This window comes from Rhinolophus ferrumequinum, chromosome 11 (genome assembly GCF_004115265.2).
Source record: "Rhinolophus ferrumequinum isolate MPI-CBG mRhiFer1 chromosome 11, mRhiFer1_v1.p, whole genome shotgun sequence".
Lineage (NCBI taxonomy): Eukaryota > Metazoa > Chordata > Mammalia > Chiroptera > Rhinolophidae > Rhinolophus > Rhinolophus ferrumequinum.
This window is the reverse complement of record NC_046294.1, coordinates 45939930-45966477: the sequence shown is the minus strand read 5'-3', so window position 1 is coordinate 45966477 and position 26548 is coordinate 45939930. Positions and strand designations below refer to the sequence as shown.

The 26548-nt window shown below is 40.3% G+C and overlaps 2 protein-coding genes across 3 annotated transcripts in view; both read left to right on the top strand.

Moving 5' to 3' along the window:
- Positions 1-671: 671 nt before the first annotated feature.
- TRIM34 (tripartite motif containing 34) lies at positions 672-13738 on the top strand. 2 transcript variants are annotated; one of them, XM_033120755.1, is made up of 8 exons: positions 672-898; positions 5349-5830; positions 6469-6564; positions 7209-7439; positions 9287-9309; positions 10548-10648; positions 10947-10973; positions 11241-13738. In XM_033120755.1, exons 1-8 carry the CDS (start codon positions 886-888, stop codon positions 11804-11806), a joined length of 1539 nt encoding a protein of 512 aa, XP_032976646.1. In that variant the 5' UTR covers positions 672-885; the 3' UTR covers positions 11807-13738. The 2 variants fall into 2 exon arrangements, with proteins under 2 accessions (XP_032976646.1, XP_032976645.1); XM_033120754.1 differs by having other exon boundaries at positions 5319-5830.
- Positions 13739-21294: 7556 nt separating this feature from the next.
- Positions 21295-26548, top strand: part of LOC117029704 (E3 ubiquitin-protein ligase TRIM22-like) — a 40097-nt gene continuing 34843 nt past the window's right edge. Inside the window, 2 exon segments of the mRNA XM_033118909.1 lie at positions 21295-21421; positions 26056-26536. Of these exon segments, the coding sequence (XP_032974800.1) occupies positions 26114-26536 (423 nt within the window). The 5' untranslated portion in view covers positions 21295-21421; positions 26056-26113.

The following is a 26548-nucleotide window of genomic DNA, read 5'->3' as shown; positions in this document are numbered from 1 at the left end:
TGTGGGGGCTATAGGGAGATAATGGGAACAAAGCCAGAGGGATCTGGAAAAGCTTCCACTTTACTCTTGCCTGGTATCTATGTAGTGGTCGTCATGTTCCTCCAGATAATTGCCAGTTCTCTCTCTGCCTGCATAAACGAGGATCAATGATGTGACCCTTGCCCACGTCTTGTGGCCTCTCCTGTTTACCTAGAGCTCCCAGTACAATCCCATGGAATCATTTGTAGATTCCTGAATACACCAAACTTATTTATTCTGCTATCTAAGCCATTACTGCTTCCAAGAAGCACAGCTCAGCTGAGAGTGATGCTCTGGAGGAAATCTTGATACCCTAACTTAAGTTTCCAAAAGTGGCCATTTTTTTTCTACTTTGAACATATTACGTTTTGGTAGATGGTTGGACTGGATAACTGTTGTGGGAGCTATCCTGTGCATTGTACTAGGTTGGTGCAAAAGTAACTGCGGTTTAAAAGGTTAAAAAATAACTGCAAAAACCGCGACTTTTGCACCAACCTAATATTATAAAATGGTTAGCTGTATGCTTGGCCTCTGCCCACTCGATGGCAGTAGCATCCCCCTAGTCATGACAAAATTGTCAGACTTTGCCAAATGTCCCCTGGGGCAAATCTTCCCTCGCCACCCCACCTTCCTAGAAAAAGCATTTCGGTCTCTGCAGTGTCCCTAAAGGACCGCCGCCCATTTGGCCCTGAAGCTCCTTCGCCTTTCTTTATCCTGCCAGCCCCAAGAATTTCACTTTCACTTCTCAGCCAGCTGCTCTGGAGGAACTACGTACTTCGTACAGATTGAGCCCGCTGGAGAGTGAAGCCTGAGTACGCCTGCCCCAGCTTTTCCTCATCACTTAAACCAGGAGTCAAGACATCTCCAATGGGGTCTGAAGGTGTGTGAGGAGGTTTATTGGGGGTGGGGGGGGAGGACGGAGGGTGGAAGACTGCGGAAGGAAAGTACTAGGTGAAGTTAGGTGAGTTTAGTTTGTGACTCAGACTTGCGCTGAGAGGATGAAAAGCCAGCTTACAGGCTTCCTGCTCTGAGTGCAGACAGATGGCAGCCTTGAGTCTGGAGAGGGAAGTCCTTGAAAGAAAAGAGTGTTGAAGAAGGCGGAAGACCTTGTTTGTTTCCTGAAGGGGTCCTTATTTTTCCCGGCTAAGTTCACCCCCATTCTCTTCCTATTCTGTAGCTTTGATTGTTTACCTTGCTGAGGGGAACTGGAATTCTCTCTCTCTCTCTCTCTCTCTCTCTCTCTCTCTCTCTCTCTCTCTCTCTCTCTCTCTCTCTCTCTCTCCCTCTCTCTCTTTTAAAGAGATAATCAGAAAATCTCTTCTCTGCCCAACTCCACTCCCTCAGAAGAAAAGCTAGTAAAAGAGGTCCCTGTTTTCCGAATGTGTAAAAGCCCAAGCACCCAGTGTGGGGCATCAGGTAGAATGGAGCCTTGGGGGCGTGGCCAGGGGTAATATTGAAGCTGATTCGTTCACTCCCCTCCTGGCAACCGAGGGGCTGTCTGTGCCCTTACCGACAGACCCTCAGCTGTTGGCCTGCCTGAAGACAGCAGGTTGGACGATCTGAATGCTGCCTGTGAGGCTGCCTGTGTCCTCGGGAATCTACTTGCACTTCCCTGAGTAAATCTGCTTACTCTTCAGCTGCCCATTGTCCTCAGTTGCCTTAGAGCTCTTAGACACACCTTTGCATTGATTGTTACCTCAATTGCTTGCTGTTTTTCTTTGTTCAGAGCTAATTAATAGGGGTTGATTATTGCTCAGAAGGAGCCCAAAGTCTCAATGGTCTTGGCTAAGAAGTTTGCTCCATGAGTTGACATGTCACGTCCTAAGCTCATTTATAAGCAATTTTCACATCAATTGATATGTCACATACATTCCAACACCTGCCCATTCTGTCCTATACTCCCACTTTTCAGAAATCAGTGTTGCTGCCTTCCTGGGAGTCTATGCCTTACTCCTGGAGAGGGTCTATTACTGCCCACATGTTGATTGTCTCGCCAGTGTCAAGAACTTGGGCATTCGTGGGTTCATTGCCCATGTGTGGGGTTCTGCCTCCTCTACACTCCTCTTTCTGTGGTCATTATGGTGGCAGCTGCTTTGACATCAGCTCCTTGCAGCCCTACTCTGAACATGAGGTCTAAAACCCCATGGTAGAAAGCATGTTCTACTCCTCTTTCCTCAGTAGGCTCTTGGTGTTTCTCAGCATTGGTTGGATACTGAATAGAATGAAAAATAACAGAGAACTACACACCCATGGTAGGCTTATAGCTTCATTTGTAAGCAAAGGTGGACATTATCATTTTATGTAAATTCCTGGTCTAGCCAGTCATCAGAGCCTGATCTAACCAATTGTTACTTCAACCAAGGGCTAACAGTGTATGGACTTAAGACAATTTTTAGTATCCGTGCAATTGGCTGGATTATACCTTCCAAGCACATTTATGGAGCCATTATTTTTCATCAGGTTCACCTCATGGATCATTGGAGAAGTGGGCAGATTTCTAGGCCTAAATGTATCCCCATACACCATTCATCATACTCCCACCCTTTCTTTTTAGAGCAAGGGGAAGATTTATGGTTTGTTACATACTTCATATCTTTCACTATCAAACCTTTTCAACTATATTAGTAACCTAGGCCTGTAACAAATTACCACAAACTAGATGGCTTAAAACGGCAGAAATTTATTCTCTCAAGTTCAGGAGGCCAACAATCCGAAATCAAAGTGGTAGTACAGTTGGTTTCTCCCGCAGGCTCGAAGGGAGAATCTGTGCCATGTCTCCTAGTTTCTGGTGGTTTCCAGCTATCCTTGGCATCCCTTGCCTTGTCGCTACATTATTCAAATCTCTGCCACCATTGTCATGTGGCCTTCTTCCCTATGTATCTGTGTGCCCTCTCCTCTTATAAGGTCACTGGTCATTGGATTTAGAGCCTATCCTATTCTAGAATGACCTCACCTTAACTTGATTAGTTCTGCAAAGACCTTATAAGGTCACATTCACACAAGTAAATATATCTGTGTGGGGGACACGATTTCAGTCCGTTAGAACAAATATCGACACATTTATATCTACTGAGATCTTCCTTTTTTTCCCCCTTCACAGTTCCTTGTCCATATTGAGGGCACGTTCTAAGAGTCAGCATCACCATGCTGCCATTCTGATATGCCCTCTGACTGACCACCAGCAATAGTTTCAAGTTTGGTTTGCCATTCCTACTTATGTGACACCAGGACATAAACCAGCCAGGTACACTTAGCCTGGCAGAGACATATAGGATGAGAGACACAGCATGTTGACGTGACTGCCTCAGGTGAGCTCTCAATGAGGTACTTACAATGATATAGGAGGTACTTTATCCCCCGCATGACAGGTCATTTGTAAACAAACAAGAGTCTGTCACTTTCATATCATTTAGGAAGTGTCACATTTCTAGTCTCTTTAGGTTCATGTAATACGAAAGACCTAGCAGCTCTCTGCACACCAGCATTCTAATACTTGTGGAAGATGCTATGTCCTCCATCATTCGGGCATTTATATATGTGCTTTCTTCTCCCTGAAATATTTTTCCTCTTTCTCATTCCATTTTCCCTTCTCATCATTCAGCTTTCAGTTCAATCCTTACTTGTTCTAGGAGGATATCTTTGATATTCTCTTATTTGGCAAATTATTTGACTTGCCAAAAATGTGTACCTCTGTGTGGTAGTGTTTATGACACCTACCAGACCGCTGAAGGAGGACCCTGAGGACATTAACCCAATTCAATTTATTGGATAATCTATGTAAGTCACTTAATTCTATGTACACATTGAATAAAGGGAGTACTCTTATTTCTCAAGGATTTTTATATGAGGAATGAATAGGTCAAAGTGATTTATAAATTGCAACAGGTTATGCAATTGTTAGTGATAAGATTACTTCCATATTGTGGTCCTTGCTGTTTTTGTGGGTGTCTCTGGGGAGTGAATATGAGGGTATGGGAGGACTCTGTGAGGGACAGCTATATCAGAAAGTAAATACTTCATCACTGGAAAACATTTCTGTGGTCCCAAAGCTCACTTGTGGGAGAATAGCTAATTCATGGAAAGAAAAGACAAAATGCTGTTAAAAAAAACAAGAAAAGTCTAATCACCTATGGAGAAATCCTGTGTATTCTTGGCTCTAGGGATACAGCAGTGAATAAAAACAAAGTGCCTGATCTATATGTGGATTACATTTTAGGAGTGGGATATTTAAAGATATATATATATATATTAAGGAGTGGGATATATATATATATACACACACACACACGATATATATATATACATGTGTGTGTGTGTGTGTGTGTGTGTGTGTGTGTGTATATATATATATATATATATATATATACCCTGTTTCCCCGAAAATAAGACCTAGCCAGACAATCAGCTCTAATGTGTCTTTTGGAGCAAAAGTTAAAAAAGACCCAGTCTTATTTTACTATAATATAAGACTGGGTTTAATATAATATAACATAATATAGATACTATCACGTCTTATATCAATTTTTGCTCCAAAAGACGCATTAGAGCTGATTGTCTGGCTAGGTCTTATTTTCAGGGATATATGTATAGATATAGATAGATATAGATATAGATATAGATATAGATATAGATATAGATATAGATATAGATATATAGATATAGATAGATATAGATATACCGGGGTTGCCAAAAAATATATACAAGTGGACACTTTGGTCAACGTTGCTCAAGCAGGAGTTTGCCGTAATCAGAAGTGTCTGGACACTGATGGTAACCACTTTGAGCACCTCTTGTAATTGCAGAAGTCAAATATGACTTGTATTCATCTTTTGTTATCAGTATATATTGATTATGACAATTTTAATACAGTTTTCCTTTCTTAAAATGTGTATACATTTTTTTGGCACTGTGTGTGGGTGTGTGGGTGTGTGTGTGCTATATATATATGTACATATATATATGATAACAATAATAAGAAACAGATGGCAAATGTACACCGAGTGATGTTTTGGTGGTTGTGCTATAGCTAAGTTATTCATATTAGGCCCTTCTAATGATGAGAAGACATGTAAGAACAGAGCTGAGTGAAGTATAAGAGGAAGTCATGCAAATATCAAAAGGAGGATCATTCCAGGCTGAAAGAAAAGCAAAAGCTCTGAGGCATTAGTGGCTTACCCAGGCCACTGAATTTCATTTCTGTTTTATTTTCCCTCTTCTTTTTTGTCCTTCGATATGTCAGTCTTGGCCAATCCCTGATGTCTGCACAATTAGTATCATTTCTGTTTGTGCCATTTTTACAGCATTCCCTTTCAATCTGCCCATGCATCCAGGAATCTTTAAGCAAGAAGAGCCTCAAGAGTCAGGACAGGAAGAAGCCAGGGGAGGAGCTGCTGGGGTTTTAAAATTCCTGGTGAACATACAAGAAGACATGACTTGTCCCATCTGTCTGGAGCTTTTGACAGAACCCCTGAGTCTAGACTGTGGCCACAGCTTCTGCCAAACCTGCATCACTGACAACAAGGAGTCAGAGATTGGCCCAAGAGGGGAAAACAGATGTCCTGTGTGTGGTATCAGGTATTCCCTTAGAAATCTATGGCTTAATCAGCATCTGGCCAACATAGTGGAAGGGTTCAGGGAGGTCAAGTTGAGCCCAGAGGAGGGGCAGAAGAGAGATCTCTGTGTGCGCCATGCAGAGAAACTCCTGCTCTTCTGTAAGGAGGATCGGAAGGTCATTTGTCGGCTTTGTGAGAAGTCTCAGGAGCACCGTGGTCACCACATATTCCTCATGGAGGAGGTTGTCCAGGAGTCTCGGGTAAGAGACCAGGATGGAGGGAGACAGGGCAGAAGATAGTACTTGGTGGGGAAAGCTCACCTTTCTATCCTTCTTTACTCACCACGGCACCATAGTACTGAGCCCCGTAATCTCTTTTCATGTATTTCTCTTATCCTATGCTTAGCTTCCCATGCCTGAAGGATATTTCTATGTATTCCTTCCATATACATAAAGGATGAGCCTAGAGTACAGACTCATGGCCAGGAGTAAAGGCCTTTTTTCACTTTTGTTGTGTGGATGAGGAATTTCTTTCACAAGTTTACCTCTCATTGCTCCTCTCGGCAGGATGGTTGTTGAACATTGTGAATTGGATGTGGAAAGAGTTTCATTAAAGAGGACAGGATTTTCCTTGCCATAGCTGAGTCAATACTTAATCTAAGAAAAAAGAAAATCAGGCTACTCTTGGTGGGGGGATGGTGACAGCCATCAGCCAGGAATGAAGATTAATTCACCTCCTCAGATTTTCTCTCATGTCATAGATTCGAATCACCAGATTCTAATCACAGTTTCTTTGAACTGGTCTCTTCTGAGATCAGCCTGATTTATTCCCCATTTATTCTCTATCCAGATGCTAAGAAAGCTCATGGCTTGACTCTGGTGTGATTCCTCTCTCTCAGGAGAAGCTCCAGGCATCTCTAGAGAGACTGAGGAAAGAGCAACAGGAAGCTGAGAAGTTGGGAGCTGAAGTTAGAGAAGAGAGAACTTCCTGGAAGGTAGGAGGAGACACTTCCTGAGGGATTTCTGAGATATGAATCTTGGCAGGACCTTCCATCCCAATTGCGAGGGCACCCCTTCCTCTTTGTTTACTGACGTTGAATGAGTCCAGAAGCATTCAATTAGTTCTCTTCCTTGTCCCGTCTCTTCGGGGTGGGGGCAGGAGAGTGGATATTTTAAGTACACATGTTACAAGTACACACAGACATTTGGAACTGAAAGCAAAGACAGACTTTCTGGTGAGAAAGTCTGGAGAATTCCATTTTCCAGTGAGGCTCTGACACCTTCAGTGAAAGATACTGGGAGAAGGACCAAGATTTTCCTCAAGATTCATATTGGGAGTGTAGTAATGTAGGAAACCATGAATGTCCAGGACAGCTGTCTAAAACCTAAATCTTACTCAGGTTTTGCATTTGTCCTAAGGTTATCCTAGGTAAGACAATCTGAGGCATTTTTGATTTGTACTGAAAGGAAAATACTAGGGGGGAAAAAAACACCATCTTTCCCAAAAGTTACTCTCCTGCTTCTACACCCCTCCTGGTTAGAACTCCCTGAAAAAATATTTTTTTTCTGGCTCCTAATTCCTTGCAGAGTAGGCTGTCAGGCTGATTCAGTACTTTTCTTTCTTTGTTCAACTTTGCAGTATCAGATACAGACTGAGAGACAAAGGATACAAACAGAATTTAATCAGCTTAGAAGAATCCTGGACAGTGAGGAGCAAAAAGAACTGGAGAAATTGGAGGAAGAGGAAAAGAAGACATTGGAGGGCTTGGCTGAGGCTGAGGATGAACTGCTCCAGCAGAGCCAGTTGCTGAAAGAGCTCATCTCAGATCTGGAGCGTCGCAGTGAATGGTCAACAATGGAGCTGCTGCAGGTAAAAAGGGTCATCCAATCTGAGATTATTAAAACACAGTCTAAGTTGCCTTCTCTTCCATGTCCTTAAGTTCTTAGTTTGGTAAGAGGTTCCTTTGGCCTTGTAGGGAGTCTGAGAATAAAGGCAACAGATAGCAAAGGAGAGAGATTCACGAGACACATAGAGGACAGGATTTGAGCTTCCAGATCCATCTGTGATCTCCCTGATCACAATCCTTTTTTCTTTTCTTTTTTTTTTTTCCTTAAATCAATTTTGGTTGGCTTCTTTGTCATGTAAAATTAATTATACTAATCCAGAGAGCAAAAACACTCCTTTGGTTGTAAACCCAGCTGGTGGCATTTAAGAGTAAGGCCAAATATTTTCGTACATATTGTTCAAAACAAATAAGCCCATAGTGGTGGTGATGTGGCAATGCAGACGACCAAAAGAAGTTAAGGATATGGAATAGGTGTTGGTAAGATGTTTTAGTGTTTTGTATAGGGACTGAGTGAATACTGGTCTATTTTTGACAAATGGACATAATAGAAAAAACAATATGGTTCGTGAATAGTAGGTTATATTTTAGATATTCTCAGTTGCTGCTATGTTTTTTCTTCATTATGGAATGTGTTATCCTGGATAGATGATTAAAAACAGTAGACAATGATTAGATATGTAAAATTTGGAATCAACAGCATCTGCATGTGAGCTAAAATTTAAAAAGTAAAAGAGTTTTTTCGTATATAACATAATGTAGTTTGCAAATAGACATAGTTTCACTTCTTTTCCAATACAGATGCTTTTTATTTCTTTTTCTTGCCTAATTGCCTTGTCTAGAACCTCTAGTACCACATTGATTACAAGTAGTGGCAGCAGACATTCTTATGTTATTCCTAATGTGAGGGGAAAAGCATTCAATTTTTCACTATTAAGTGTGATGTTCACTGTGAGTTTTCTATAGATACATTTATCAGGCCAAGGAAGTTCCCTTCTATTCCTAGTTTGTTGTAATTATTACTGTTTTGTTTTTATCATGAAAAGATGTTGGATTTTTTCAAATAACTTTTTTTTCTGCCTATTAAAATCATCCTGTAGTTTTTAAATCTTGTTTTCTATTAATATTATGGTTTATATTAATTGCTTTTCTTGTTAAAACAACCTTGCATGTCTGGAATAAAAACGACTTGACTATGGTATACAATCTTTTATATTATGCTGGATTCAGTCTTCTACTCTTTTGTTGAAAAAATGTGTGTCTATATTCATAAGGGACCTTGGCCTGTAGTTTGCTTTCCTTGTGATATCTTTGTCTGGTTTTAATATCAGAACAGTACTGGCCTTATATTAGAATGAGTTGAGAAGTGTTCTCACCTCTTCTATTGTTTTTGGAAGAACTTTTGAATTATTTGTATTATTTCTTCTTTAAACTTTTAGTAGAATTCCCTAATAAAGCCATCTGGGGCTGGACTTTTCTTTGATTTTCAATGCAAACTCCACATGTTTTGGGTCTGTTCAGATTTTCTATTTCTTCTTGAATCAGTCTTGGTAGTTTCTGTGTTTCTAGGAATTTGTCCATGTAATCTAAGTTATCTAATTTATTGGCATACAATATATTCCCTAGTCTTTATAATCTTTTAATTTCTGTAGTCACTAGTAAGGGCTCCTCTTTCCTTCCTGATTTTAGTAATTTACCTCCTCTTTTTTTTCCCTTGGAACATCTAACTAAAGTTTTGTCAATTTTGTTGATATTTTCAAATAATTCACTTTTGATTTCTCTGGTATTCTTTATTGTTTTTCTATTTTTTTCTTTTATTAATCCTGCTCTAATATTTATATTCCTTGACTCATATTTTCTTTCTTCTTCCTAGGACATGAGTGGAATCATGAAATGGTAAGTATGGGTGACGAGGAGTGGTGCATTTGTGTTCTGAAGAAAGGTTTGTAGTCATGAGAGTTATTTGATCGTCAATCAGAATGAAAAAAATCTCCCAAAGTAAGGAAAGTTAGATGTAGTATTATTTTAAATTGCTGGTCATAGATGAGAATTTAAGTGTTCCATATCTATTGAGAATGAACCAGATTCTATGGTAGTGAATTCAGTGGTTGGAATTCACAGAATTAGAGCCAGTAAAGAATATAGGGATAAGGGACTTCACCATCAGTCTCTTGTGACTTCACTCCTTTAATTCACCCTCTGTCTTTTCTCTGGTTCCTGTATTCCATATATGCTTGACTTTATCACATGGAGGGCCTCATCAAGCCCTAAAATAGGTTATGGGGCAACACCTTTATATTTACTTTGCTTAAGCAGGAATAGAGGAGACCAGGCCATTCTACAAGGTTCTCTTTAGATTTCCAAAAACAAACAAGCCTTGCGGTTAGTGGCTTTGACCCCTGTGCCAATAATTAATCCCCCCTGTTCACACACTTTAGAAGTTTACATGGGAAAGTATAGCCATTATGTCTAAAATTGCCAATCCATCTGCCAGCTTCAAATTCTTTACAAACACATGAAATTCTAATCTTTTTCAGTTCAGTAGACAACTTCTCCTTTGCCAAGTTCTTTTAACTTTTCCCAGAACACCTGAAATCACAAATGTTATTTGAGATTTCTACACCACTGGAGTTCAGACTTTGAACTAGGGTAGAGGCTCTCAGGCTCTCCAAAAAAAAAAAAAAAAACAAAAACCACATCTCAGCCAAGATCTGTAGCCTCACTACTGATCTGCCTGAGAATACACATCTATGGCCCTTTTTTGGGAGACTCACTATGATGACTTTTCCAAATATTACATACCTTTTTTAGAGGTAGCAAAGGCTTTTCTTATACATTATTTCATATTATTTCCATGAGGTATTAAGGGAAGGGTTAATTATTCATTTTTAGAAGAAGTAGAAACTATTTCTTTGAGGTGAAGACTTTCCCAAGGTCACACACTGGGTAACTGGGAAGGTAGACAATGAGCACATCTCTTCTGGCTCCTGTGTCAGGACCTCCCTTCTCCCTTCCTCAGGCTTCTCAGGGAAGAAAAGTTCAAGTGTATTAATGGCATGGAAGGAGAGGAAGACAGTGGTATTGGAGGGACACAAGATAAGAGATGTGAGGTCAACATTTTTTGTCATCCCTAGGAGTGACACTTGGACACTGAAGAAGCCAAAAACTGTTTCCACAAAACTGAAGAGTGGATTCCGTGCTCCAGATCTGAGTGGAATGCTGCACATGTTTAAACGTAAGGAAAGCCAGGGCAGGAGTGTGGATGTCAGATTTTTTTCGTGTCAGAGACTAAACTGGAGAGCTGGTATAGTTTCAAAGTGAGGATAGAAGGGAAGGTGTTCAGAGAAGAAGCGATATTGCTAAAGATGGTTATATATAAGGGAGAATGGCTAGATATCTGGTTTATCCTCTTCTTCACCAGTTTCTAGCCTCACAGCAATCTTCTCCCCTGTCTCTACTTTAGAGAAGAGATAGCTATCAGTGTTTAATCATTTGCTTCTAATCAACATTATTGAATCTTTTTGTCATTTCAGAGCTAACACATGTCCAGTGCTACTGGGGTAAGAAGTGACTTGGTCATCAAATCATTGTGTTCTAATCCCCTTTCAGAAGTTTGTGGTTTCTGTGAGATCTCATGGTCTTAGCCCTATGCGTTCTCCTCACCTCCCAATGCATATGTACAATATAGTTCTCCAGTGTTTTACCCCACTTCCCCAATCCGTCAATACAAGTTCTGCCTAGTAACTTTCCAAGATTTGTTTTCATGTCACCAGATAAACCTAACCACACCTGTCACCTAATATATATATATTTTTTTTTCTCTGCAGTGGACATCACATTGAATCCATTCAACCTAAATCTGAATCTTGTCCTTTCAGAGGATCAGAGACAGTTGGCGTCTATGCCAATTTGGCCTGTAAAGTATTATAATTATGGTACCTTGGGCTCCGAATATTTCTCCTCAGGGAAACACTATTGGGAAATAGATGTGTCCAAGAAGACTGCCTGGATCCTGGGGGTATACTGTAGAAGACATTCCCGTAATACAAAGATTGGTGTTAGACGAGGCATAAATCATCAAAATGTTTACTCCAGATTCAGACCTGACAATGGCTACTGGGTTGTAGGATTACAGAATGAATCTGAGTACAATGCCTTTGAGGACTCTTCCACCTCTGATCCCAAGGTCTTGACTCTTTCCATGGCTGTTCCTCCCTGTCGTGTTGGGGTTTTCCTAGACTATGAAGCAGGCACTGTCTCATTTTTTAATGTCACAAACCACGGGTCACTCATCTACAAGTTCTCTAAATGTCGCTTTTCTCAGGCTGCATATCCATATTTCAATCCTTGGAACTGTCCAGCTCCCATGACTCTGTGCCAGCCAAACTCCTGAGCCTTCTCATTCCCTCACCCACTTGTAGTGCCCCTTGTCCTAAGTGTCATCTCCTGCACCTGAGCTCATCTGTACCATTCATACCGTCTCTTCCTTGCTGTCTCCCTTTAGAATTTTTACACATCCTTGGGACGTACAGTTTCTGATTTGAGTTAGGAGAGGACCTTATTTACCCATTTTTGTTTTCTCAAAGAAAGACATCAGAGTCCCTCCTGAAGACAGCTGTATTGGTATGGTAGCATCTGTGCCCTTCCATTTATCCATATTTTCCTTTATCACTGACGTGATGAGACGTGGTAAAACCTGTCTTCCATCATCCATGATCCTAAAACAGTTTATAATAATCCCTATCCACCATCAACAACTAAGGAGTCTTTGAGTATACGCCTGTGTTTGCCCAAGATATAGAATGTTCATTAGAGAGTCAAGAAAAGAAAAACAAAAATAATATATGTACCCAGAGTGAAAATTCTGTGTTCAGAGTGTTTGAGTTCAAATCCTCTCTTATAGCTGTGTTAATGATGAATAAATTCTGAGTTTCTTTTTCCCAAAATAGCAATTGAGATTTAAAACTGTACCTAACTCTTAAGATCATTGTCTACAACTGTCACTCAATGTAAAGTACCTACTTAAGTGTCCTGCACAATATAATAAATATTTGCTCTCGTGATTACTGAAAAGTATAAGCTGTGTCAGTGTCCTATACAACAGATTCGTGCCCTTGAGAGGAACAGTAAATGATTCTGCTGAAGTCTCATTTTTTGAGTTCCCAGGCGCTGCTGTCAAGACCACTCCAGTTTCAGTCTTGTTTATAGAACTTTTTAAACTGATGCTGGGACTGTTTTCAAGGCCCTTTTGGGGAGGAAGGGTTAGAAAACTGCAACATAGGAGTTTCCAAATCTGTCCAGCAGAGGTAGCCATGTCTTAAAAAGAACAGCCTTTTGGTGTTCAGGGCTTTACCTTGAGTTTGCCACCATATACACATACCATCTCACACACTTTTTTTTTCTAATCAGTTTGAAATTATGATGAGGTTTTGACTTACTCAGGATAGCAAAGGAACAAACTTTTCTTAGAGGAGCATACATTATAAATTAGGGCCAATCACTGTATAGAGCCCATATCAAGATATCGAGGGGTAATAACTTATCTCAGGGGAATGAGAAAGAAAGTATGTGGCCTGGGAAAGGTATGCAGATGCACATATAAACCTCATACTTACACACCAAATGTATATATGTATAATATATAAATTATGTACATAAATATGTAGAGAATGTTTATCCCAATTAATCTTGAAAAATACCATAAGAAGAAAAAATCCCTACAGGGTAGTTAAATGAATATATAAACTTATGACGTGTTCCCCAATATCCCACAGCTAATGAATGGAGGAGGTAGGATTAGAACTGGGTCTGTGTTTCTCTAGCACTGGTGCCCTTTCTGCAGTGTATTCCTCCTGAAAAGGTAAGAGCCAGATACCCCAGGATGTGGGTTAGGAGGGAGAATCCAGGAGATGTAATCTGCAGAAGGAGCCAGGAGCATCATGGGAAAATCTTAGGTATCAATATAGACTGATGTGTTCAATCCATGTAGCCTTTAGTGATTTAGGAGCAGCTCGTGGTATTGGCTTGAAACATGTTGAGTTTTTTCATGATCAGGGAGCTCTTGCAGGTGACATACAGGGTGAACATTGGGAGTTAAGAACCTGAACTTTGAAATGAGATAGAATATCATTATTGTGATGTTGCTCCTTGCAGGCCCTTATTAAATGAAATGTAATTGGATTCAGTTTCTCATCAGAAATAAACATACTAGAACTTACCTGACAGTGATATGGGGGAATTTAATAATAGAATGTTTGCAATAACTTCCTCATTTCCTAGCACTTAAATACTGATCCAGATTGGTGTTAATTAATTTTCACTGTGATTTTAATAATGAATGTTAACAATAAATGTTTGTACTTCAAATATTAATACCTTTGCTATGGTTTGAAATAGAATAAGTTGATTAAGTAATCACCAATCATTTTTAAATTTCATGTTTTTGTAAAATAAATATTTGCTTTTTTAATCTTCAAATATATTTTATCTTATAGGTAAATAATTTTCTGAGTATGCAATTTTAGGTTGTTATTTATTTCTCTAAACATTCTTTTTGAATTTGTTATTTAATAGTCTACTATCAATTAAATTGTCCTTTTTTATTGTGGTAAAAACACTTACCATGAGATCCAACCTTGTAAATATTTAAGGTGTTGCAGTTCAATAGGTGTAAACTTTCAGGCATACAAGATGAATAAGTTCTATAGATATACTGTACAACATTCTGCCTATAGTTACCTTATATTGTTATTATGCACATAATAAATATTTCTTTATCATAAAAGAAAGTCTTATCTTCTTCATAGCTACCTAGTCTTTTATTTTAAGTACTGGAATGAATAGCCTCTTTAATCTAAGTGAATATACTAGATGAAAATTGATTTGATGTTCTTGTCTATTTCCACAGTAATTCTCTTTCATTAGAGAGCCTTTTCTCTGTGTGCCCAGACAAATCTCCATTTTTCAGGTGCTGATTCACATTATGACTTACAGTGATAGAGGCAGGGTCAGGAGTTCTGCATGAGCTCCCTCAGGTTTGGCATAAGTCAGTGTTTCCTTTTCCTGGTCAGCCTCTCTTTTTCCAGGGAGCTGGAAGGCTACAGTTGTCCGCAGGAGTGAGTAAAGCCTGTTTTCCTCCACGGAGGCAGCAGGGTGAATGCTGCAGCAATGAGTGTTCCTGCAGCACATGGTGTTATCCCCATGCCTTCTGGCATTTTCATTTCCAAGTTTCCCAAACTATTGATGAGCTGAGAAGCTGACAGAAAAAGAAATATTTGGCTACTTGACCAAACAGTGTCTTCTCTGGATTCTTGTCTTCACAAGAAATTCTTCAGTTCTCCATTTCTGAGTGGCCTGTGGTGGGAGAGGGATTCTAAGATAAATACATCCAGTCTCTCTCTCTCCGTTTCTCTCTCTCTCTGCACACACACACACACACACACACACACACACACACACACACTCCTCTCTCAGATACTGGGGGAACCTGATTCTTTCCATAGTCCCTTTGATTTCTGCTTTGCTGTCACCCTATTGCTGTGATGGCTGAGGCCATACGTCATTAAGAAAAATCTGTATTCTATGGAATTATACAACAGGTACTCTCCAAGGATATCCATGGGTTTTTGTTCCCTGGAATTTCAAGTCTCCAGTTCAGAATGTGAAACAAGTTACGGAAAAAGTACTTGAGTTAGCAAACACAAAGGAGAAAGTTCTTCACACTGAGAGATCTTTAAACAAAACACAGCAGCCTCTGCCCCCAAACAAAGCCCTCTCTTCACAAGAGTATGAAGCCTGTAAGTAGCTTCCACTTGCATTGCTGCTCCTCAGAAAATGTCCTCAGAAGGGATTCTGGACTCCTAGTAAAAGTTCATTGAGCATCAAGTGTGGGTTTTCTCATGATGCAAGTTTTCCCCTCTCTCTCACCTCTGAACCTCGTAGTGACAAATACCCCGTCCTATATGTCTGGGACCTTTAGGATAGTGCTGGGCCATTAATTTGTGAGATGGGTATCCACAATAGAAATTTGAGGGGAGAGGTTCAGCAGAATTTGAGGAATAAACAGGCTTCATCCTGTAGGTTGATCCATGGATATTGAGCAGACACTGGTACTTAGAGCTCTCACTAATGGTGACTGGAAGTTCTAAATTTTGGAGACCTGAGATCCCAGTTGGGATAGAGACACATGATCCGCTCTTAAGGATATCAGATTGCAGTGATCATCCATTTTGCCCAAGATTTATGGTGGTGGATTTATTAATCCTGATTCCTAATCTCTCCATGTTGTCCAATTTTAGTTTAAATTTTTTATACCACACATATAGCAACTGTACTATACCTCCCAGTGCTACAAACCCTCCCAGTCCTGGTGACTCATCTTTTCACGTAGGGATGGAAAGTGAGACATTGTTGATCTCCTCAGGGTAGTTTGTTTTTACATTATGTTAACAGAATGTTTAAATTTAATTATCTAATTATTCACTAAATATGATGCTAACTCTAGGTTCTTCCTTATTTCCTTTTCATGAGATTGATATCCCTAATTTATTATTATCATGAACAGGTACTATATTTTGTTATAATGCTTTTTCTGCATTGAAACCACCATGCGATTTCTACCCTTTTGTTTCTTGTTTAAATCAACTCCTTTATAGTTCTATTATTGTTGTATTTTTAGTAGTTTTTCTGTGGTATAAGATTATGCTATTTCCTTAATATTTTTTACAGATGATTGATGACCTGTTCATTATTTTCATATTGACTAATTTTTTGTGAATCTACTTTTCATTTCACTTAGTCCTTTGTGATCCTGAAATTCTCTTAAGCAAACCCTGGATTTGTTTTTGAGTGATTATACGTTTTAGTTTCAGTATTTCAATTGAAAAGAAAAACTATTTTTATTTGTCTTCTGACATTTCCTATTTGGTCATTACTATAAGCATATTTTCTTTTGCCTCTTTTACCTTAGATATAATAGCTGCTATGAAGTCCCTGTATATTAAATACAACATCTGGATTATTTCAGAGTTGGTCTCCATTGCTGCTCTTTCTCCTGAATAAGGTCATTATCTTCTACTTTTTTCATATGTTAAAGAATTTTCTAATTGTAGATTGTATCTAAAATTGCCCCAGGGGAATTGTGAATGTAATGTAGAAAATCTCAATTCTATTTACTTCTCTGAAGAATATTACTGTGTTTTGTTTTGTTTTTTCAGGCAGTTAACTTGGTTGAACTCAAGTTCTATATGCTCCTCTGCATTTTGCAGGAGCTGCAATTTGTGATTAGTTCCATTAGCCCTTTCAGAGATTTGATCAGACATTTTATGTACAATTTGGGATTTCTTCCTCTGGATACTCTTTTAAAGATACTCTCTTACCACTTTTTAGCTCCTGTGGAAGCTCTAAATTATTCTTGTTCTTCAAGTGAGTAAGTCTGAATGTTGTTAACTGAGTTATAACTGTCCACCCATGGCTGATTGAGGTCTTTCTTCAAATAAAAATCACAAAACTAGGATTCATCACCAATAGTGTTCCCTTCTTCCAAGTATCTATTACACGGTAGATTCTGACTGCTTTTGTCACTCTCTGGGTCGTTCACGTTTAGTTTCCTTCCTTCTTTCCTTCTTTCCTTCCTTCCTTCCTTCTTTTCTGCCTTCCTGCCTACCTTCCTTTCTTTCTCTCTGACATATTTGTGCAATGTTTATAATATTGATCTATCAATTAAATGTGCTGTTTTATTGAAATTTATATCTTCATTAGTGGAAATAGAAACTAACTTTTGCTTTCTTTGCATCTTCTTAGCTGCAAAATTGAATTACTGGATTTTACAATCTCTCGTTATACAAATTACTAAATTTTGTTGAGAGTGCTTGTACTTTTGTAGTCCCACACACTTCCAGAAGAGGACAATGAACATATGAAATATGGTGATTAATGTAAAGATCTTTAGAATAGATGTAGTTTTAGGTATTTTATATGATTAAAAGTAGAGGGTATTGAAGAGTTCGGAGTGTGACTGTGCTTGTGTGACAAGCACCGCATAGGGGTATTGACTGCAGTGTTCAAAAGTTATGAGCCCCTTATCCAAGACACCCTTCTCTGTCCAATACTTTTTTTCTTTTTCAATCCTTCCACAGCTACAGTACCCTTTTACTGCTCTTGCTTTAAATCTCTGAACTGACCCCACATCCTTGGTCAATATCTTGGGACTCTTTTATGAAGCATAAGATTTCAAACTGAGACCATGCGATCCTGCCAAGAAACTTGAAAACTTGAGTCAGTATGAAACCTGATTCCACTATGCTTCTCTCACTACACGGAATTTTACACCAGAGCTGACCATATTGGCAGGCTCCACATTCCTTGTTATCATGTTCTGGGTGACAGGAAAAAAATGAACCCTCCTTAGGGCTCAGTATTTTCACTCCAGCCATTATATCTCCTGCTTAGAGAGAAACCTGATGATATAGCTTTGCTTTTGGCCCATGGATTCTTAACATTTTCCCATTTGAGAACATCTTGGGGCAAAGTAAAAGTTAAAATGCCATTGAAGTGTGGTAGTGGAGACAATAAACACCAATGTGATGAAGTCTTAGGAAGAAATCAGGAGATAGGAAAAATTGTTGGTTATAATTTATCAAAAGAGAACCATATATGGCAATAAGACCAGACAAACAGCTAAATTTCATTTTGTGACACAGCAACTATATTTGCAGCAGGAACAGTATAATAGAAGCATGATTTATCCTGCACATGTTCAATCAGTTAAAATTGTATTTATCGCAATGTATCTATTTATCAGTCCTTAGATGCAATACCTTCTAATAGAGCTAAGGCCATAAGCAAAACAGAAGAAGTCCCTGCCTGATTTCATGAAACTTCAATTTGTGGATGCATGGTGGTGCTGGTGTGAAGGTTCCTAATGGTAGTATTAGTGATAATACTAGGCTGCCCACTGCACTTTCCCTACTGCCTTCCACTTACGCATTTTCATTTCCTAACTCAGGATATACTGACTTGAGTTCTCACCTCTAGGAGTAATCCTAGTTCCAGGCAAAAGAAGCCCTAGGGAAGGAGTCTATGTGGTCCCCATGGGCCACAGCTCAGGCTTCTGGACCTGTTCTACGCAGATACCAGCAAAGATGAAAGCTATGCCTGGTTCTGCTTAGGGCTGAAAGAGATATTTTGAGAAAAAACACAGAAGAAAGCCACAGAGTTCTTTGAAGCTTAATGATTTAACACATATAAGTATAATAGGTTTGGGCATGGCTCTTCACATAAATTCCTAGCATGTTCTCCTCTCCGGATTTGGGAGCGTTAATGGTGTGACTGCTGACCTGCTCTGTAGCTTCTTTTGTGTTTATGAGTTCTACAAGATTTCCAAGTTCAAACTCTGGGATCTCTTGCAGTTCCTGAAAAATCACTGACCTTGCCCATCTTCTCCTCTTTCTGCCACCCAGAAACTGATTTCGTCTGAGAGACCAGGAGCAGGAGGAGCACATCGTAACAATTTCAATAAGGGGAATCTTTGCAACTTTCAGTAAAAGCAAATGAGACGCTAACTTGGTATTAACAATCTGAAAAGATGTCATAAGTGGCATGATATCAAGATTCTGAGAGCCATGAGAAAAGTGAGTTAAAGTGGGGGCCTCGTTATTTAACCACTTCTCCTCCTATTAAACACATGGCTCTACCCCAGTCTGTAGACTCACTCAGAGGGTACATACACTCAAACCTCTCTCTCTCTTTTTTTACTCTAGCTTTTCCTTCTCAAACCGGATTTTACTGGATTAATGTTGACTCTGTGCATTATCACTTCTACAACATTCTCCTTGTACCCTTACCTCTCCCAAGTCCTTTTTAGACACACATCTTTTGAAATGGCACGTTCACTTGAGTCATTATCATTGTCACAGTTCAGCTGTGCCACTTAACCCAGGATTTTAGAATTCTTTCATACTGTACGAGCCACAGTTCTCCAGCGAAACACTCAATATTTTATATGCATGTAATATATAGTGTACATATATATAGTATAATATATATATACATATATATAGTGTACATATATATAGTGTAAATATATAGTGTACATGTATACACATACACACACACAAGATCTGATAGTTACATTCATGAACTTGTTGCAACGATGTTGGTAACCTTTTTTGATATCAGAGGGATTATTCATTATGAATTTCTACCAACTGGACAAATAATTAACCAAGTTTACTATTTGGAAGTGCTGCGTGAAAAAGTTAGATGACCTGAACTTTTGCTAACAATTCATGGCTCTTGCATCACAACAATGTACCAGCTCAAGGGGCACTGTCTGGTAGGAGATTTTAGCCCGTAAACAAATAACTGTATCAGAACACCCTCCCTATTCACCTAATCTGGCCCCCAATGACTTCTTTCTTTACCCGAAGATAAAGGAAATATTGAAAAGAAGACATTTTGCTGACATTCAGGACATCAAAGGTCATACAATGACAGCTCAGAAGGCCATTCCAGGAAATGAGTTCCAAAATTGCTTTGAAGGGTGGACTAGGCACTGACGTCAGTGCATAGCTTCCCAAGGGGAGTACTTCAAAGGTGACCTTAGTGATATTCAGCAATGAGGTATGTAGCACTTTTTCTAAGAGGAGTACGCATAATTAACTGTCCGATCTCGTATGTTTGTATGTGTATATATATATATATGTGTATATATATATATATGGTGCGTATGTGTATATATATGTGTATATATACATATATATACATATACATATATACATACACATATACATATATATATGCCCTTCATATATATAAAGGAGATTTATTATGAGGAACTGGCTCGTGATTATGAAGATTGAATAGTTCAAGGCCTTGCCTGTACAAGCCCAGAGTCCCAGGAAAGCTGTGGTGTAATTTAGTCTAAGTTTAAAAACTTGAGAACCTGGGTAGTCAATGGTATAAATCCTAGTCCAAGGACAAGAGAAAACCTACATCCCAGCTCAGGTAGGCAGGCCAGGAGCAAAAAGAAAACATTCTTTCTGTTTCTGCCTCTCTGTTCTTTGCAGGCCCTCAAGAGATTGGATGATGCCCTAGAACATTGGGAAGGACAATGTGTTTTACTGAGTCCACAGTTCCTGCTAATGTCACCTGGAAACAACACACTCACAGACACACCCAGAAATTATGTTTAATCTGGGAACCTTGTGGCCAGTTGAAGAGATACATAAAATTAACCATCACAATTACTTTTCCATTTCATTTGTATTGTGTTAGGACTATAGAGATTATATATTAAATAGTATTAGATGACATTGCCCAACAAATGACACTTCATGGATTTTCATCTTTGCAGTCTCTTTAGGAACTGTCACTTTGGTCATATTGAATATATATAGGTTCTGAGAGTCAGCATCAAGGTGCTACCACTCTGTCGGAGCTCCTTTGCCTCAGTACCTGAGGTAATTGCAGATTTGGGTAGCCATCCCCTCTCACATCTCCTAATGTCCCTTAGCTGGTGGACAAACACAGAAGACATCTACCAGTATTGCTGCCTCAGGTGAACCTTGGGTGTAGGTCCCCACTGTGGTATTATTCCCTCCTCAAGACATCTCATTTTAAGGCAACGAGACAGGTGGATGTGTGTGAAATTACACTGCTTGGGTAAGCCAAGTTCACCAAACCATGTGTACATTGAAGAGCCCTGAGAACAGCTTCCAAGAGCAGAACTGAGATAGGATTAAGAATGGAGTCACTGGCCCTGCTGTCACAGGCACAAAAGCCTTGAAATTTCCCAGGGCCCCTATGTGAAGGCCTCCCATTGGTCCATAGTGTTTCTACTTTCCTGCCCCTCCCTGAAGAATTTAGCTTTCGTTTTCACTCTGTTGCTCTGGTTCCTCAGTAGAGATCAGTCAGGTGCCTGGCTGGGGGAGTGAATCCTGACCGAGTCTGCACCTCAGGCTGGAGCTGCAGGACAAGTATATGGGACTTGTTCCTTGGCAGATGGGAGGTGAGTTTCCCTGTGCTCCCTGGGCAGTGTCTGGGCTGTGATAGCCTGGCAAGACTGTGTCTTCCGTGGTTTGAGAGCCTGGGCCTAGAAGTGTACCACCCCCACCCCAGGCTCTAGGGCCAGGCGCTAAGTGGAGTCCACTGTGAGTGCTGCCCAGGCCCAAAGGCTGTGGCGGGACGCTAGTGGCAGGAGTGGCTCTGGTAGAGCCGCGAGGGTGGCCCACGGGTGGTGGCCCTGGGAGCGCGGGCACTGCCCTGTCAGCTCTGGAGGCACAGCTGCAGCTCGGGAATGGTGCGCCCCTAGCGGCGCTGGCAGGTTAGGGCAGATGCAACAATGGATCCAGGCAACCTGGAGCAGGCAAGGTAGGGGATGAAGCAGTCATGGAGCCCCCTAAGTCTGTGTCAACGAAAAAACATCCAGCCTAAGAGAAAGCTTATAAGAGTTTATTTGAGCCAAACTGACAATTTCCGGGAAGCAAAGTCTCAACGGATTGAGAAAATGCTCTGGAAAATGGCCATTTTGCAACTTACTTTATACATTAGAATCAAAAGAGGAAGGATGCATGAGATCCATTGGTTGTAGGTTAAGGGCATGAGAGAAAGCAAAGCAGGGAATCTCTGGGTTTGGATGAAAAACAAAATGGAGAGACACACACTTCTTTTACATTGGAGGGTACAGGATAGTTAATAGCATTTTACAGCACAGAGGGATGGTATTTGGGGAACAAGATAACAATGAGAGATTTTGTAGTTTCCTGCTCTGGTGTGGTGGTTTCTGCCCCTTGGGGGGTCCAAAAAAGGGATTGCTCTGACATTCCAAGGGCATGTTATTTTAGATGCAAAAAGACAACAGACAGGCTCACTTAAGGTAAAGATTGACCTTTGTCAAAAAGCTACAGGCCAAGGATGTGAATTCTGGCATAGCCCACCTTAGTTAGGAATTTTTTGTTCACGCCATCCTATGTGGTTATTTTCAGTCTCCTGAGCTTGTCAGGTTTAACAGGTGGCCCCTTCATCGTCCACATCTGTTTCCAGTGCAAGTTCAACATGCTTCCTTCCACTCTGGCAGAAGATGGGTCTCCTTCATAAGTGGTGTAGGCACTTCTCAAACTTCTGCTTTTGCACGGGGTTCTTGATGTCCTTTAAGTCCTGTGTATGAGCCCTCTAAGAGAGGAGCCTCCATTTCCTATAACCCTAAGGTTCTGGGCAGCTTAGGTAGGAGTGGGGACATCCTCCCAGTGTGACTCAGGCTCTCTGCACTTTCCTCTCCCGTGTGTTGTGGCAGCAGCTTTGGCCTTAGCTGTTTATAGCTCCACTGTGAAAATAAATTCCACAGCCCCAAGGCAGGATGCATACTGTGGTCCTCCCTCCCACATAGTCTCCTAAAACATCTCAGCATTAGTTGGACCCTAAATGGGATAAGAAATAATTGGAGGCCCCAGCCCCATGTTTGGATTACAGCTTGAGGCATAAACAGGAGTAGACATCATTTAGTATGTACCCCTGATAAAATGTCTACCTCTGATCTTGCTGTTCATCAGAGCCTGATCTGGACCAGAGTCTCTACAGCCAGGGGCGAACTGCATATGGCCTCTGGACTCTTTTCAGTATCTGGACCATTAGCTGGATTACAGTTCCAGTTCTCCTTCTGCCTCATTCCTTATCAGGTTCCCTTCAAGTGTGATGAACATGGCACCAGTGGACATTGTCAGTAGGTCTGAATTAATCTCCATGCACAGCCTTTATAGCTTTTCCTTCCCTAGCACAGAACAAAGGGAAAACTTATTGTCTCACACTGGAGATCTTTCTTTTACCATCAAACTTTGGCAACCATCAGGACATTAACATCTACTGAGATCTTTCTTGTCTTTGTTTGCCTCATAGTCCCATTTACCTAGTAGTATTCCTGATAGAGCTCCGGAGCCTAGACTATGGCCACATGGCCATATTGAGTTCAGGTGGGAGAATGAGCATCACTGTGCTACCGCTCTGCGATATCCCCTCTGACTGACAGCAGCATCATTTCCCGTTTGGATGGTCATTCCCATCCTCGCAAACCCCTTAAGACATAAACTGCCAGGGTCTCTCAGCTTAGCTAAGGATACAGGACAGTATGTCAACCTGGCTGCCTCAGGGGCGCATTCAGTGATGTTCTTCACAGTGGTATAGGTAGTACTGTACCCTTGTTATCTCAGCTTTTTAAGAAGCCAGACTAAGTGGATGTGTGAAACTATCATACCTTATGGAAGCCTAGAGCTACAGAGGGCTGATTGCCTGGTGAAATCCCCTAAGTACAACTTCCAGGGGCTTAAAAGAGACACCCTCGGTTATAAGAGTCACAATCCCTGTGTGAAAAATGAGGCCTCAGCTTACTAGCTGGTGTTTGAGGTCTATATAAAGTCTTGCTAGAGCATATGCACTTTACATGAGGCCATTTTTGCTATCAGTAATGCGGCTTTGCAAGACAGCTGACCTTCTACTTAATTATAACTCAGTATGTTTCCCAGAACACAAAAACAAAAAAACCAATTTACTGGAAGAGTAAGCCAGTGTTAACCTTTATAGGAAGAAAGAATTCAGACCTGATGTTGACCCTTTGTTCCTAGGTATCTAATGGAACTGCTAAGCTTTTCTTTTTACATTCTCTAATCTCACTCTCATCCCCTGCTCTCCATTTCCTTCACACCTTTATGAAAGCTCTCATCATCTCTCCCCTGGGCAACTGTGCATGCACCCTACTGATCTTCCCAGTTCTACACGGGATCCACCTAACAACATTTCACCGCCCAAGGACAGATCTCTCGTATGTCCTCTCCTCCTCCCTGAGGAGAACTCATGAATAATTTGGGAAACAGTCCCTGATGTTACTTATTTTGGGAAGCACCGTATATCATGGTCACTGCATGCTCTTGTGATACTAAAGGCCCAGCAGTGTACTGCATTCCAGAAACACTGGCATTTTATAAACTCATACAAGTTTATACATGTTCTATGAACAGATCATTTCCTTTACCTAATATATTTTTTCCTCTCCGTTTGCCATATTCCCTTCATCTTTTTCAATTTTCAGTTCAATCCTTATTTTTCAAATGGAATTATTGTACAACACTTTGTCTGCTCCCCAATGTTTGGATTTCTCAACAGCATGTATGTCTCTCTAGCAGTTTTTCACATTTGCTCTTTCATATACATATGTCTGATTATTTAATTTACTATTACTCTCCAGGTCGATATCAGGGTCATAGTGGTTTAAACCCTGTTTAAGCTCATCTTTGTGTTTATATGTCTGTTTATACAGTTCACTGGCTAGCATATAATTCATTGTCATTAAAAAATTTGTTCAATATTCTTGCCTATATTTTGAGACTTCTTTCCCAAGACTAATATTCATTTCATCTGTGTTTCAATTTTTCAGATGTGTGACTTGTTGGTATTGTGAAAATGTTTATACTGTCTCCCTCTCCAACCCACAGACATACATACATACATTCAAACTCCTACCAACAGCCTTGGCCGAGGTGAATTTCACCATCTATAAACACAAGAATCCCCAGAACCTCCTCGCTGTCCTGGAGCTCCTCACTTTTACATCCCTCATTGCTCTGGATGTTAATAGGATCCATGAAGTCATGTCTCTTTTTGTTGTTAACTCAGTGGGGTAGGTGCAGACCCGTGAAGGTGGACCCTGAATAGAATACATTAGGTTCATCCCAACGATGTCTATTGAAGATATGTTACCTGTGTAAGTCACTCACTATTTCTATGTTCACATCTGATAAAGGGTTTGCCCTTGACATGTACACAAACACATTGTCATATATTATATTATGATAATAAGGGAAATAATTTCAAACGTACAGCAAGGAATGGCAATGGTTATACTCTAAATAAGCAAGTCAGAAGAGGTCTTTCTGGTAAGAGAATTTTTAAGGAGAGAATTTCGTAAAGTATAAGAGTGAGTCCTACTGAGAGCAGAGGAAGCTTTGCATGCTGAGAGAAGAGTAGATATAAAAGCCCAGACACATAGGTGCTTTGGTGCTTTTAACATTGAAGGTGTGTTTTGGGCATGGGAAAGAAAGCAGGAGCTATAGTGGGTGAAACACTATCTTAGTAGAAAAGGCCTCAGGTCATCCTTTTGTTCAGTAAAAGTAAAGGGAAATAACCATTGCACAGATAAAAATGAAATTTGTCATGTCATATGAACTAAAAGTAAAGTATTTAAAATTTTTGTGAAAAGTCCTTTCCTTTTGTTTTTCTCTGCCTTTTCTTTTTTGTCCTTCAGAATTTGTTCTTGGCAGAACTGAAACTCGTAAGGAAGGTCTGTACTAGCTTACGTATGGCCCGTGTGCACTTAAAATGTGATTAGGGCATGTGAGGAATTCTTTGTTTTATTCAATTTTAATTAATTAAAAATAGCCACTTGTGTGTAGTGGCTACCCTACTGGATATCACAGAGTAGGCACTCAGTGTTATTTGTTTAATAAATGAATAGATGAATTAATAAATGAATGTAAAATATGTATTAAGTCTGAAAAAAAAATTTGTTCTTGGCCCATCCTTCATTTCTATACAGTTAGTATCATTTTATTCCTTCCTCTCTTACTCTTCCCCCTTTTAACCTTTCCTATCACGCAGGGATTTGAGCAAGAGGAGCCTCAGAATCGGGACAGGTAGGAGCAGGGGAGCAGCTGCGATGGCTTCCGGAATCCTGCTGCACATACAGGAGGAGCTCACCTGCCCCATCTGCCTGGAGCTCCTGACAGAACCCCTGAGCCTGGACTGTGGCCACAGCTTCTGCAAAGCTTGCATCACTGCAAACAACAAGGAGCCTGAGATCTCCCAAAAAGGAAAGAGTCTCTGCCCAGTGTGCAGATTCTCCTACCACCCTGGTGACCTGAGACCTAATCGGTTTGTAGCCAACATAGTGGAGAGGCTCAGGGAGGTCAAGGTGAGCCCAGAGGAGGGGCAGAAGAGAGATCTCTGTGTGCGCCATGGAGAGAAACTCCACCTCTTCTGTAAGGAAGATGGGAAAGTCATTTGCTGGCTTTGCGAGCGGTCTCAGGAGCACCGTGATCACCACACGTTCCTCATAGAGGAGGTTGCCCAGGAGTACCAGGTAAGAGAATTA